Source organism: Scyliorhinus torazame, chromosome 13, assembly GCF_047496885.1.
Source record: "Scyliorhinus torazame isolate Kashiwa2021f chromosome 13, sScyTor2.1, whole genome shotgun sequence".
Classification (NCBI taxonomy): Eukaryota; Metazoa; Chordata; class Chondrichthyes; order Carcharhiniformes; family Scyliorhinidae; genus Scyliorhinus; species Scyliorhinus torazame.
Genome location: NC_092719.1, coordinates 67,483,164 through 67,498,652, shown reverse-complemented (window position 1 = coordinate 67,498,652; position 15,489 = coordinate 67,483,164). Strand labels below are relative to the sequence as shown.

At 45.3% G+C, this 15,489-nt stretch overlaps 1 protein-coding gene across 7 annotated transcripts in view; it reads left to right on the top strand.

Annotated features, from left to right (window-relative positions):
* The window catches only part of eps8a (EGFR pathway substrate 8a, signaling adaptor), a 214,449-nt gene that overhangs the window by 189,124 nt on the left and 9,836 nt on the right, over window positions 1-15,489 (top strand). For all 7 annotated transcript variants that reach the window (XM_072471718.1, XM_072471717.1, XM_072471713.1 and 4 more), the window contains 2 exons: window positions 1,346-1,562; window positions 13,778-13,955. In XM_072471718.1, coding sequence (XP_072327819.1) covers window positions 1,346-1,562; window positions 13,778-13,955 — 395 coding nt within the window. The remainder of the gene's footprint in view (window positions 1-1,345; window positions 1,563-13,777; window positions 13,956-15,489) is intronic.

The following is a 15,489-nucleotide window of genomic DNA, read 5'->3' as shown; positions in this document are numbered from 1 at the left end:
TCCCTTCCTCTGGCCCCTATTACCCAGCATCCTTTTCTCCTCCTTTGGTGGACACACCTCCTCCTTGCTTTGCCATGCGGTCTGAAATCCTTTGTCTGTGAACTCACCAGAATGTGACTGGCCTATCTCTACATTACAGTAACTAATATCTCTAAAGTAACTATTTTATATCACATTCGTCAGTTGAATCATAGAATTTACTGCGCAGAAGGAGGCCATTCGGCCCATCGAGTCTGCACCGGCCCTTGGAAAGGGCATCCTAATTGAGCCCACACCTCAACCCTATCCCTGTAACCCCACCTAACCTTTTTTGGACACCAAGGGCAATTTAGCATGGCCACTCCATCTAACCTGCACATCTTTGGACTGTGGAAGGAAACTTGAGCACCCGGAGGAAACCCAAGCAGACACTGGGAGAACGTGCAGACTCCACAGAGACAGTGACCCAGCCGGGAATCGAACTTGGGACCCTGGAGCTGTGAAGCAACGATTGTTCAAATTATGCAGTGATTTAATTAAACTCGCATGGGAAAAATGTATGTTAGCATTAAAATGAGTGTAACTGTGTACCTAGACATACAATGCTTGCTGTGCATTCATTTAAGCAAGTTCTAAACTATCTCTGTATCTAGAATGGCTCAGAAAAACATTGCAATACCAAAACGAAAAGTACGATGGTGTCCAGTTAAACCTCTGCTTGGATTTGTTTACTTCTACGCGTCGGAAGTTTTGATTTTATTTCAACGTACTTTTTCCTCTTGCTACTCTTCCTTTAAGAGATTCCTTTAAATCCTACCTTTTTCAGCAAGCATTTGGCCATCTGTCCTAATGTATCCTTATGTGACTAGGTGTCAATATATTTTTTGATAATGCCCCTGTGAAATGCTGTGGAACATACTACTGTGTTAAATGCTCCTTGATCCAGTGTATCTATTGTTTCTAGCTGATGGCAAATACTTTAGTTAAAGGGAGTTAGATTTAATTTTTACATCTCAAGCATGTTGAAGCAAATTAGTAAATTACCCATGGTTTCTGTAATAACAGGTGAGTTAATTACGGAGTAAAGAAATGCTGGAAAATTATAGGATTGGCTCACTGTTTTCCAGGTTAATGTAGCGAACTAGACAAACTAACACTGCCCTTCATTATTTGAATTATATTTAGATGTACTAAATCTTACTTTTGGACCTCAAGTTCAAGCTACCATGATGATGATGGCTCATAGATTCTTTGTAGCCCTACGGTCCAAGAAGCTTTCCATTGCAGCTTTTTGAATTTAGGTATTTACTAAAGCTTTTTCAATTTTGGCACAAGTAATAATTTTAAACATGCTTCTCATCTGCAGAAACAGAAGATGGATTACATTGCGAGATGTTCTGTTCCAATACCACCTGCCCCTTCTCCCCCACCCGCACATATCTCAGCCTCCCCTACATCCTCATTTGCAGGTGGTGTAGTTAAAAGACTTTCCAGGAATGTCAGTCGTCAGAACAGTAGCAGTTCTATCGAGAGCACTGGTGCACAGAAGGATGTTCAGAGGGACGGACACACATTACTCAACCGTAAGTTGAAAGCAGCAACGTTCAGCTCCATCTTCATTATCTTGTCAAACAAATAATTCTCATCATTAAGAAGTTTGAATGTGAATATTAAGAAAAATGGGATGGTTGTTAACCATTGTACCAGAACTCTGATACTGCCTGCTTCTCCATTAAGGTAATGCACCATTAATCAGTTGGTCACAGACCCTCAAGCTTCAAACCAATCCATATTACTGAGGATTGCATTTAAAAGACATTTTCATTTATTGAAACATCAAATATCATTTCAAGATCAATCTCAAAATCTACACCAAGTTGAGATATTATAAACCAATAATTTTGTTTGTAGCTATTTAACATTTCTTCCCATGTTACAGTTTAATTAGATTATTTTGTTAAGGGAACTTTGTGGTTGCAGTATAACTTCCACTTTTTTGGTTGGCATGCTCAAGACAAAATGCTTATCATGTTTGATATTTAGAATTTAAGGTTAAAAGAAAGTAACTGGCAATTTAAGCATGTGAAGTCCAGGTTCCATGCAATTATTGTTAAATCAGACCTATGTTGTTTGTTGTTCCTTCATGGAATGAGTGTGTTGCTGACAAGGCCAGCACTATTATCCTTCCCTAATTGCCCATAACTGAGTGGCTTGCTAGGCCATTTCAGAAGGTAGTTAAGAGTCAACCACGTTGCTGTCTGCCTGGGTATCTTGTAGAGGCCATACCAGCTAAGGATGACAGAGCTCCTACCCTTCAGGACATCGTGAATGGAATGAGCTTTTGCACAGTTTTACTCTCATGACGACTGATGCTAGCTCTGAATTCCAGAATTATTTATTGATTGAATTTAAATTCCCCAGCTGTAATGACTGTCATAATATACACCAGTATATCATGGTGCAGACACACACACACTGATGGACACACAGCAAGACCAGTCAACACACACAACACCGCAGCCAATCACCAGTTAGAGCACACTCACTATAAAGACAGGGGTCATCAGAGTTCCCGCTCATTCGGGATGCAGCCTCCTACAAGGACCGAGCTTACAGCACAGATCCTCACCATGTGCTGAGTGCATAGACTGGTTCGGACAGGCATAGGTCTTTAGTTTAATCTAACATCGTGTTAACCCACACTGAAAGTATGTTCAACAGTTTCTAACTTAATAAAATAATGTTGCACTATTTTAAGTGTTGGTGGCTTGTATGTGTTCCACGGATCCAGAGCACCCAACACATCATGATACCAGGAGTTGAGGGATAGTAGAACGTCTTAGACCTACCTGCAAGTGATCTGCCTTCCACCAGCATACAGTCATCCTGCAAAATGGACAGCGTCCGCCCGCCGCATCACCGGTAACCTGGGGGCCAACTGGAAGATATTCAAACAACGCTTCCAGCTCTACCTGGAAACCACAGACCAGGAAGATGCCTCGGACACCAAGAAGATCGGTCTCTTCCTATCCACGGCCGGGGAACATGCCATCCACATTTTCAATTCTCTCACCCAACACATCAATGACGATGTAAAAATTCTTGCCTGTAGATCGTTGTCCTGTCCTTTCATAGCCCCACGTTTTGACAGGTTGGCCGTGCTAATAGAAATCTTTCTCCACTGATTTCTATTCTTTGCTGCCTGTCCCATAGGGAGGCCAGTCCATGTTCTGATATCCACCCATGCCATCTTGGGTCTTGTGCTCATTTTCCAGGTGCTTTGCCTTGCATTACCTCTCTTTCCAAATACTGTTCACATATGTCTAAAATATGTGAGCGTCCTTGATATCATTCCTCTTAACACCAGCTTTCTCGACCACCCACTCATTTGTCCACTTGACTTACTATGACACGTAATATCCTTCTGAGTCCTTTAATTTCAAATGTGCTTCTTCTGGATATCCAGCTTTCACAGCCATATATTGTCACTGGCCACACAAGGGCTACGCCATTCTCTTTTAAGTGTGTTCACAATGCCATCACCCCTATTAAGTCTAGCCCAAATTTCTTTGGTCGATTCTGTATCTTCCATGATGAGTGACTCAAGATATCGGATATTTCAACCTGTTCAAGCTGAACTCCATTAATCAAATTCTGGATCATTATTTTGAAATTGAGCATCAAGTCCTTTTAGCTTTTTTGTACAGTAGAGGTGAAGATTCGGTCCACATTTTCCATTCACACTTTTCTTTAATTTCTCTGTATTTATGATTAACTATACAGCCATTTATATTTGATGGATTTATTCTGACAATTGTTGTTAGGAAACTTCAACTCCAGTTTTTGGTGCTTTTTAAAAAATGGTTCCTTCTCCCATTGCCTGCTTGGGTTTCACCCTCACAATCCAAAGATGTGCAGGGTAGGTGGATTGGTCATGCTAAATTGCTCCTTAATTAAATAAATAAAATAAAAAATAGTTGCCTTTATTCTTTCATGGGGATGTGGGGATGCCAGCATTTGTTGTCCATCCCTAATTGCCCTTGAACTGAGTAGCCTGCTGGGTCATTTCAGAGGGCAGTTAGGAGTTAATTGCATTGCTGTGGATCTGGAGTCACACATACCTCACACCAGGGTAAGGAGAGCAGATTTCCTTCCCGAGAGAGCATTAGTGAACCAGATAGGTTTTATGACAATCGATGATCGTTTCGTGATCACCGTTACTGAGACTAACTTTCAATTCCAGATTTGTTAATTGAATTTAAATTCCACCAGTTGTTGTGGAATTTGAACCCTTGTCCCCAGAGCATTAGCCTGGGCCTCTGGATTACTAGTTGAGTGATATTTACCACTATACTACCATCTCCTCCAACTGGGTACAGGTTGAGAAGATATTTCTACTCGTGGAGGGTTCCAGACTAAGGATCAGTGAATCCATCGGAGGATTGAGGATAAACTTCTTTGCCCTGCAAGTGGTTAGAATTTGGAATTTTGGAGGTGAATAGCACTGATGCATTTAAGGAAGAATAAGATAAATACATGAGAGAGAAAGGAATAGAAGGATATGCTGTAGCCATCTGGGATGGCCACTTACAACAAGAAACACGGACGTTCGCAAAGCCTAACGGGAAATATGGACAATGTAAGATTCAGGCAGGCACAGAGCCTGAATGTATATTTGTGAGCAAAGAATCCAGACAGCATTGAAACCCCCAACCGATTAACATTTTAATGACCCATCTCCGTAAGACAAAGGATTGATACTCAGGTAACCAATACAAGCCCAGACATTTCGGCGCCACTCCTTCTACTCCGGAAGCATCAACAACAAGGTCAATGACTGCTGAAGACAAGCCCAGCCATCAAGGCACCTGCCCCTTTATTGGCTCAGATCGAAGGCAGTGATCGAGAACTTCCCAATTAGTGGGGTCCAAACCTAAGAACCGCCCAAAAGAGCACGAAACGCCCCAAGGATAAAGAGAGACACTGCCATGTATTCGATCTCTCTTGGACCTGGCGCTCCGGCAATGTCCACCTCCAATTGCAGCACCACCAGAAGCAAAGTCAAGTTCAACGCTCGCTACCAGACGGATGAGCCCAGCTGAGCAGCAGTTACTTCTCCAGACCTAGTAGATCCAGATTCGAACAAAGGCCACTGTTCCTCTGACCTAAGCCGGGTGCCTGAAGTTAAGTACAGGTTGTCATAGTTGTTAGGTGTAGATTGACTAGTAGTGTTTATGTTGCATGTGTATGGTAATCTTGTGTGTAAATAAAGTACCATTGATCTTGAACTAACTAACTGGTTGTTTGGCTCTTTGATCGATACCTGGTTGAACCTTGTGGCGATATCATTTGATACCTGGCGACTCTGAGAGCATATCATATTCATATCCATATAAAAGAAGGACAACCTTATCGACTGCCATATTTATAGCAGGTAAAACAGGCAAGTTATTGGCGACTCCGCCGGGACTCGACCCCGAAGTGACTATCTCACTCCGAGAGAACCCACAAAACGTTTGAATTGGAAATCCAAATTGGAAAAGTAAAAGAAACCACAAGCGTAAGACCAGTATCGATCAAACCTCCAAGATTCGGAAGTGAGTAATTTGCATGCGTACTAACAAGGGATATAAGGTAACCTCGATAGATTTTGTTGCATGAAACTTTCGGGAGTTGTGTAAACTGGAAAATAGCTTAAGTCGTACCCGCTGTTTGCATCACCCCTGTCCCAAATTCCCAGTAGAGATACAAAGATAATCGTAGAGATGGCAATGAAGACAATGGAACGCCTTATGCACCCACAAGAACCCGAGGTCGCAGCGACCAACAGAGCAGGACAGTGTCCCTTATGGGAAGAGGAAATTAGGAAGTAACTGAAGGGGAAATGATGGCCCCTATGGTCTTGAGTTTTATGCGAATGAGGAAACAGGTCCTGTAGTATAGGCCAAACTTGGTGGGATAACCTGACCGAGATCCATAAGAAGAATTTAAGTAGAGTTCGTAAGCCGATGGCAATCGTGTCCTGCTTGGCACAATTGCGAAGCACAGAGGAGGTCGTGAGCACGCTCCGCAGACAGCTTGAGGAGTAGTGAGGGAAATTTTAGCGAGTGTGAGAAAGTAAATGAGCAACTCCGAGAGCAGCTAGCAGCGAAGGACAAGGAGATGGCTGATGTCAAATGGGCACACCAATCTTGTCTCGCTCACCTAAGTAGCTTTCAGATCCAATCAGATACACCCCGCATGGGGAAATGAAGGTAGAAATAACACGCAGCACCCTAAAACGCAGGTATGCTACAATTGTGGACATGAGGGACATTACGCCCGAGAATGCAATGCCCCCCGAAACAGCAACGGAATCAGCCCACAAATGCCCCACCTAGGAACAATGACAGACCTATCCACAGCATTGGCACCCGTGCAGACAATTTGGCCATAAATGGCACCGATTGACGGGGTTCGGACTCCCCAACTTAGGTCTGTGACACACTTTGGGACAAGTCCGGAAGACCGGTAGATGCAGGCACATTCCGGGGACACCCCCTAGAGTTCCTTTGGGACACATGAAGGTCCCGAACCACGCTAAACCCCTCCACGATGTACCAGCGAGATATATGGCCCACTACAGACACCATCACTCTTAGTGGCTTTATAGGACACCTCCAGCAGGGACACATTGCAGTCCCTGTGGATATCCAGATCGGTAACATTAAAACCAAGCACTCAGTCGTTTTGGTCGATTTACCCCAGACAGCAGAGCACATCTTGGGGATAGATTTTATGAGCTCACCCAACCTTTCTTTCGACCCCATAAATAAATGTGTGTGGAAAATGGCTAGAACAGCACGAGCCCCCGCCACGCTCACAGTAGGAGACTACGCACACAGGATTAGCTCAGTGGGAGAGTACTGGTTTGATCCACAAACCATTACCACGGACAAAACAGTTCGGGAAGTCTTGAAGAGACACAAGGCATCTTTTGCCCAGCACAAGCACGATTGCGGTAAGATTCCAGGAATGGTCACCATCACAGGTCCCGATCCGAAGCTCCAGAACCAATACGGTTTTCCACAGCAAGCCGAGGGAGAGATAGCTAAAGTAATCCAGAGTTTATTGGATCAAGGAGTAATTTGGCCCGATTTGGCCTGTAAGAAAACCAGATGGTTCATGGTGACTGACCATTGATTATAGAGAATTAAACAAAGTAACTCCGTTAGCAGCCCCCACCGTTGTCACGAGTCCCGAGACCATGTTAAAGCAAGGACGTCAGTCAAAATTTTTCACAGTTTTGGACATTAGCAATGGCTTTTGGTCCATTCCATTGGATAAAAAGTGCCAGTACAAATTGCGCTCATCTTCCAGGGACAGCAGTACACGTGGATATGCCTTCCACAACGCGTCCACAACTCCCCCTCCATTTTTCACAGACAATTGGCGAACGGATTAGCAAAATTTTCCCGACCCGAATGCCTCGTTCAGTATGTGGACGACTTGCTCCTACAGACCGACACCAAGGAAGAGCACATTTCGCTTCTTTCTGAACTATTAGGTCTCCTAAAAGAAACTGGATATAAAATCAACCCCAAAAAAGCCTAAATTCTCAAAGAAAATGTCAGATACTGCAGGAACCATATAGACGGTTTCGCCACAAAAGCTGCCCCCCTTTCCGAGCTCCTTAAGAAACAGGCCCCATGGAAATGGCTTCCATAGCACACGGATGCCATAGATGCATTGAAACGCGCCCGAAGTACAGCCCCCGCTTTGCAGGCACCAGACCCACACTCCCCATACGCGATAGTGGTAGCGACCACTGACCGAACCCTTTCGGCCATACTCCTCCAGGAAAGGCACGATCGTTTAGGACCCGTAGCCTATGCCTCACGAGTTTTAGATCTAGTAGAGCAAGGATTTACAGCCTGCGAAAGGCACTTGCTCGCAGTTTTTTGGGCTGTTCAATACTTCTCGTACATAACAGGACTCAACCCAGTAACAATTTTGACCGAGCACACCCCGACACAGCTACTGTTAGGCTAAAAGACGGCACAGTAAGCCAAATTCGAGCAGCGCGCTAGACCCTACTCCTACAAGGATGCAACATTACAGTAAAGAGGACAAAGACGCACATGTTTCTGACCGATAATTTAGAATATGCAGGAACCCCACATGAGTGTGAAATCATTGCAGCCAAGCATAACACAGGACCCTTTGTTCCCAAATCATTAGCGAAAAAGACAGGCATCCGACCACAGACAACCCAGTCCACAGATAAAGCTCTAAAAATGTATGTAGATGGCTCCTCCACAGTTCTAAATGGAAAAAGGATCACAGGATGTGGTATTTATGTAGAGGACGCGCATTAGAGGAAATCTCGTTAAAGTTGCCTGGACATTTAGGTTCGCAGGGAGCCGAGTTAGCAGCCATTGCTTCCATTGTGCAGCACCCCGATTCGTTCCCGAGCCCAGCAGACATATATTCGGACAGTTTGTATGTTTGCAACAGCTTGACAGAATTCCTGCCCTGATGGGAATCTAGAGGATTTCTATCCGCTGGCGGAAAACCCCTGCTCCCAGCGCCATTACTCAAACTCATGCTCCAGACAGCGAAAGGTCGCAAATGTGGAATGATAAAAGTTAGAAGCCACCATCGTTCCTCCCACCCGGTAACGTGAAAGCTGACGCCCTAGCGAAAGCAGGCTCACGACATGGCCACTTTCGACAACCCCCCCGAGAGTGCCCCAGTACACGCGGTCCAGGTCTCACAGACCAATATTCAAGATTTGGCACGGGCACAAAAGGAAGATGACACACTAAAGGAAATTTTAAAAGGAATCTTCCCAGCTTCCTATGATAGGTTTAAAGACACTTTAACAATACACGAGGGAATCATATTAAAGGATGGTATTTATGTGGTCCCCACCCAGGACAGGAACCATATTATTTGTCAATTCCATGACGGACACGAACACCAAGGGATAGAATCCACCCGTACCCACCTCAGACCTCTCTGCTGGTGGCCCGATTTAAAAAATGATGTAACCCACTACATTGAAAATTGGTTGATTTGTGCCCAGAACAACCCAGACAGATACGCAAAGAAAGGTCAGCTAAGACACACCCGCCCTGTTAATGGCCCATGGACAAACTTGCAGTTAGATTATATTGGTTCCCCCCACCCCCCAGCCCCCCTGCAGAAATGGATTTAAATATGTGTTAGTGGTAATCGAGACCTTCACAAAATGGGTAGAAGCATTCCCTTCCAGGACAAACACGGCCAAAGCAACAGCAAAAATTCTGACCCAGCAGATTTTTACTAGATGGGGACACCCCCGTAGTATTGAGTAGGACCAAGGTTCGCACTATACAGGACGAGTAATGAAAAACATCCTAACAATTTTCGGAATTAAACAGAAGTTTCACATTGCCTATCACCCACAATCCAGCGGCATTGTGGAATGCATGAATCGAACCCTGAAGGCAACACTTAGGAAAATGGTGCAGCAGCACAATATGACATGGGACACAGTTCTCCCATTCGCACTGATGTTTATTGGAAACACAGTGTCGAGTTTGACAGGATACACCCCCCACACCCTCATGACAGGACGACCCATGAAGGGTACCAAGTATTTATTTGGACTTGATTTGGCCAGCCCCACAGTCACCACCCTTACCCAGGAAAAAGCGGTCCAAAACATAATGGAGAATATTAAAGCAGCACAGCTCGCTGCAGCTGTTCGACTAGGCGCTACGAAAAAGCAGAGTAAGGCCTGCTTTGATAAAACCGTACACCTGGTAGAATATACAGTCGAACAGCAGGTCATGATCTCCCTGTACAATCCTAGTTCATTCCTCTCCCCCAAATTTGCAGGACCCTACTCAATTTCCGATAAAGTAAGCCCCTCAGTTTATAAGATTACATATCCTAATGGAAAGTCAGGATGGTTCCATTTTAACCAGCTTAAGGTTTATGGAACGACCCTACTCAATTTCCGATAAAGTAAGCCCCTCAGTTTATAAGATTACATATCCTAATAGAAAGTCAGGATGGTTCCATTTTAACCAGCTTAAGGTTTATGGAACGCAGTGCAGCCACTCGCACCACATTTCACTGGCAATGGCAACAACGAAGACCCGCCCACTGGCAACCTAATCCAACCCCCCCCCAGCCAGGACAGCACATCCACAGACACGATCTTGACTCCGCCCCCAGAGACGAATTTCAAACTCTCACTTGATTGGGCCGCTAGCGATAGCGACGGCGAAAGCACCATGGACGTACTTGATATTCCCGATCAATGGAAAAACAGACCAGGCCCCAGTCACTGCAGCCCCAGTGACACCGACCATGATATGTTCGGCTCCTCAGACCATTTATTTGCCACTACCAGAACCGGACCCACCACCCGACGATAGCGACCCTCTCTTCCCCCCCCCCACCCCCCCTTGCCCCATCGCCCTACAGGATGCGAAACAATGGCACCGCGACAATTCTTATCAACTGATAAGAAATGATGAGATGGATCCCACATCGGCCCACGGCGCGTTGGCGCAGAAACTCCAGTCACGAATTTGGCAACCGGGAGATGGTGATGACTCCGAGTCTGACTCCCACCATGCTAACCCCTTTGAGATCCTTTTTGGAATGGAACCCTGAGGTGTCTAGATGATGAGAGAAAGGAACCAATTGAGATTTACGGTGTCCTATTCCCTGATTGAGCTTGCCCGCTTTCTTTAGTTTGTTTTTTAATGTTGAATGTTTCTCTCTTGTACGACATTGTGTGTCGATCTCATGTAAAATTTCTTGATACAGTTATGACAACACCTTTGACGCCACATGGTAGTTAAAGGCCCAAGTTTGTCATAAGTCCATAGCAATTCAAATTCTTACCGTTCTTGTAAGATCACCCAGGCAGTGGAGTAATGGCACTTATCCCCGCCCTGCCTGAGGACCCCTATGTATTTGGTCAGCCAAGCTTGGGTAATGGAGCAAAGGCACTGATTACCACCCTACCCGGGGATTCCACCCATTCTTGCCCTGCCGCGGCTCATACGCACCCCATTCGGAAAATTCTTTTTGAAACTCTTTTACTGGTCTTTTAAAAATGTGGTTTAAAGAATCTTTGTTTGCTTTCCGGCGACCCTTCGGTTGCTAACCCCCGCCTGCTATTTACATGTTAAAACACTTGGTTGAGGGCAGCAGGGTGGCACAGTGGTTAGCATTGCTGCCTACGGCGCTGAGGACCTGGGTTCGAATCCCGGCCCTGGGTCACTGTCCGTGTGGAGTTTGCACATTCTCCCCGTGTTTGTGTGGGTTTTGCCCCCACAACCCAAAAAAGATGTGCAGGTTAGGTGGATTGGCCACGCTAAATTGCCCCTTAATTGGGAACTCTAAATTTATTTTAAAAAAACACTTGGTTGAAACGATTTGCTGCTAGAGGACAAAAACTACCTCACTACTGGACGGGGAAGTTGCCCACCCACTCAGCCCATCGAACACAGGCTGCGAGAGTGCTCGCACTGTGACAGAGTTTCTTTTTCTGATGTCTTGTCTCCCAAATGGTTGGTTTAAAAAAAAAAAAAGGAGGGAGTCACAAGGTGATGATTCTAAACGGGAAATTGATGTTAAGGAGAAACAGACAGACCAAAGAGATATTAAACAACAAGATAATAACAGATATTATGTTTGTACCCCCAGGAAGATACGAATATACCAGGAGACCGAGGAAGATAAAGACAAAATGAAGACGGACCTGATTATCTGCATCATGATCGTCGTTGGATCACTACTGTTGCGCGCATTATCAGCCCCTATACCCCTCACCATACAGGCCCTAAACATGACCACCCAACACGATACCCCTAGCCCAGACACTACACCACACATAGACATAGCCACTGATACCCCCACATGGTGCGACAATATCATCAAGTGGTATTCCCTTTCGTACACGGTAGAAGCCCTATTGATTATAGCTATACTTTGCAGTGTCATCCAGACGATCAGACTTCGGAAATGGTGAAGGAGAGCCTCCCGCCCTCCAGTATTCACACTCAGAGCCCCTTTTTTCGGACTTCAACAGACCCCACAATCTTTTTGAACCCTTTTTTCTCCCTAATAAATTCCACGGTTTTTAATAAAATTACTTTCTCTGTAAATTGTAAAGTGTTAAGTAGGAATGTGATGCTGCTATTGTTTATTTTGTACTGTAATATAAGTTCATTTGGTTATTAGATAGCAGCATGAGTGTAGTTTAGGTAAGGATGCTTAGAGGTTCCCCATTTTGTGTAAAGAGATTGAAATGTATGTTTGAATGTTATAGTGCCCCCTTAGAATTTTTAGCGGTGTGTGTTGTATCAAGAAAAAACTTAGGTAAATGTTTCGACGCATAGGACAGAGTAGGATCGAACCTGTCCTTGATTGAGGTTACCCGGCACACCAGAGAACAGGAGAAGATTAAGTAGAGTGATCCTTCACGCTTCGCGTTGAGGATCAGGAGGACGGACTGTAGCCATCTGGGATGGCCACTTACAACAAGAAACATGGACGTTCGCAAAGCCGAACCGGAAATATGGACAATGTAAGATTCAGGCAGGCTCCGAGCCTGAATGTATATTTGAGAGCAAAGAATCCAGACACCATCGAAACCCCCAACCGATTAGCATTTTAATGGCCCATCTCCGTAAGACAAAGGATTGATACTCAGGTACCCGATACAAGCCCAGATGTTTCGGCGCCACTCCATGTACTCAGGAAGCATCAACAACAGGGTGAATGACCGTTTAGGACACGCCCAGCCATCAAGGCACCCGCCTCTTTATTGGCTCAGATCGAAGGCAGTGATCGAGCACTGCCCAATTAGTAGGGTCCAAACCCAAGGACCACCCAAAAGAGCACGAAACTCCCCAAGGATAAAGAGAGACATTGCCATGTATTTGATCTCTCTTGGACCTGGCGCTCCGGCAACGTCCACCTCCAATTGCAGCACCATCAGAAGCAAGTTCAAGTTCAACGCTCGCTACCAGACGGATGAGCCCAGCTGAGCAGCAGTTACTTCTCCAGACCCAGTAGATCCAGATTCGAGCAAAGGCCACTGTTCCTCTGACCTAAGCCGGGTGCCTGAAGTTAAGTACAGGTTGTCATAGTTGTTAGGTGTAGTTTAACTAGTAGTGTTTATGTTGCATGTGTAAGATAATCTTGTGTATAAATAAAGTACCATTGATCTTGAACTAACTAACTGGTTGTTTGGCTCTTTGATCGATACCCGGTTGAACCTTTTGGCGGTATCATTTGATACCTGGCGACTCTGAGAGCATGAGATATATCCATATAAAAGGACAACCTTATCGACTGCCACATTTATAGCAGGTAAAAAAGGCAACTATGCTAGTGGGATTGGATGAATTAGTGTGGTAAGAATGCATGTGCGGAGCATAGAAATATGCACCAAATGGGTGGAATAATATGATTCTATATAATGCCATATGTGTAACCAGCCTACTCCGCTACTACTTTCTGACAACATACAAAATTGCACCTGCCTTCGGTGCTAAAAGATGCAGTGCTTCAGGAGAGTGCTGAAAATCTCTACCCGACTATTTATTGAAATTTCATTGCGGTAGCAGATTGGTTGAAGTTTAATGTGCTTCAAAGCAATTATTTTAATTGTCATTGAAATCAAAGACATTTTATTCCGTTGCAGTTTTTTTTTAAAGCTGGCATTTTGAAAAGTATTCAAAGCTGCATTGTTTCTAGAATGTTGTAGAACCTTATTTAAGTGTTTTCTGTGAAATTCTAATGATAGGACGAAAATCTCATATGGAAGAAGTTCAGGATGAGTTGGCACAAAGACTTACAATTGGACGTGGTGCACAGAAAAAATTTCAAGTGTTACGAAGCAACAGTTCGACAGTTGTCATTACCTATGATTCATCCCCAGAAGAAGTAGCAGAATGGTTACGGTCGAAGGGATTTAATGCTGTGTAAGTGCCTACCAGAATCCCAATATGAATGAAGTACAAAAATGATCCAACTCCATGAAACAAAACTGCTGAATTAAATTTGTCAGTATAGTAAATATAGTATATGTTAATCCTGATTCACATTTATGAATGGAGAAATGCCTATTGAGACAAATTTGATTGGTTGTGTAGCTCTACTGGTAAAGTATCCCAACAGGCAGTGCAGGAGTGCCACAGGGATTAATGCTGGGCCTTCAACAATTTATTTCAATGACTTGGTTGAAGGGAGCAAATACATATATTCTAGCTAAATTTACCGATGATCCAAAGATAGGTAGGAAAGCAAGTGTGAAGAGGATATTTGTCGCTGGGTCAAAATCCTGAAACTCCCTTCTTAATAGCACTATGGGTATTCCTGCAACACATGGACTGCAGCAGGTCAAGAAGGCAGCACACCGCCACCTTCTTTCGGGCAATTAGGGATCAACAATAAATGCTAGCCTAGCCAGCACTGCCCATGTCCCATGAACACATTTTTTTAAAACTGTGTTCAGTGAGTGAGAAAAAATTTGGCAGATGTAGTATAATGTGGAAAAAGTGAACTTATCCACTTTGACAGGAAGAATAGAAAAGTAATATATGATTTGAAGAGATTGCAAAACTCTGATACAGAGGGATCTGATGTCCGACTACAAGAATCAGGAAAGGTTAGTCTGCAGAAAGCAAGTAATTAGAAAGATGTCGTTGATTATCGCAAGCGGACTGGAACGCCCAAGTGGGCTTTGCTAAAGTTGTATAGGGCATTGGTGAGACCACATCTAGAATACTGTGCACAGTTTAAGAAAGAATCTAAATGCGTTAGAAGTAATTCAGAGAAGGTTCACTCAACTGATTACTGGGGCAGGGGGCGGTTGTTATCTGAAAGGAAAGGTTGGCCTGTGCCCATTGGAGTGTGGAAGAATAAGAAGTAATCTTATTGAAACATAAGGGGCGCGATTCTCCCCTACCCGGCGGGCTGGGGGTTCCGGATGTCTCCGCGCCTTTAGGGGCCAAGCCCTCGCCTTGAGGGGCTAGGCCCACGCCGGAGCGGTTTCCGCTCCACCGGCTGGCGGCAAAGGTCTTTGGCGCCACGCCAGCCGGGGCCGAAAGGTCTTCGCCGTGCATGCTGACGCCATCCCCCCGTATGCGCAGGGGAGGGGGTCTCTTCCGCCTCCGCCATAGTGAAAACCATGGCGAAGGCGGAAGAAAAGGAGTACCCCAGGGCACAGGCCTGCCCGCGGATCGGTGGGCCCCGATCGCGGGCCAGGCCACCATGGGGGCACCCCCCCGCGGCCAGATCACCCCGCGCCCCCCCCCCCCCCCCCAGGACCCCGGAGCCCGCCTGCGCCGCCTTGTCCTGTCGTTCAAAAGGTGATTTAATCCACGCTGGCGGGACAGGCATTCCAGCAGCGGGACTTCGGCTCATTGCGGGCCGGAGAATCGGCGGGGGTGGGCCCGGCGCCAGCGCGGTGCGATGACCGCCGCGGTACGATTCCTGCCCCCCCCCGAATCTCTG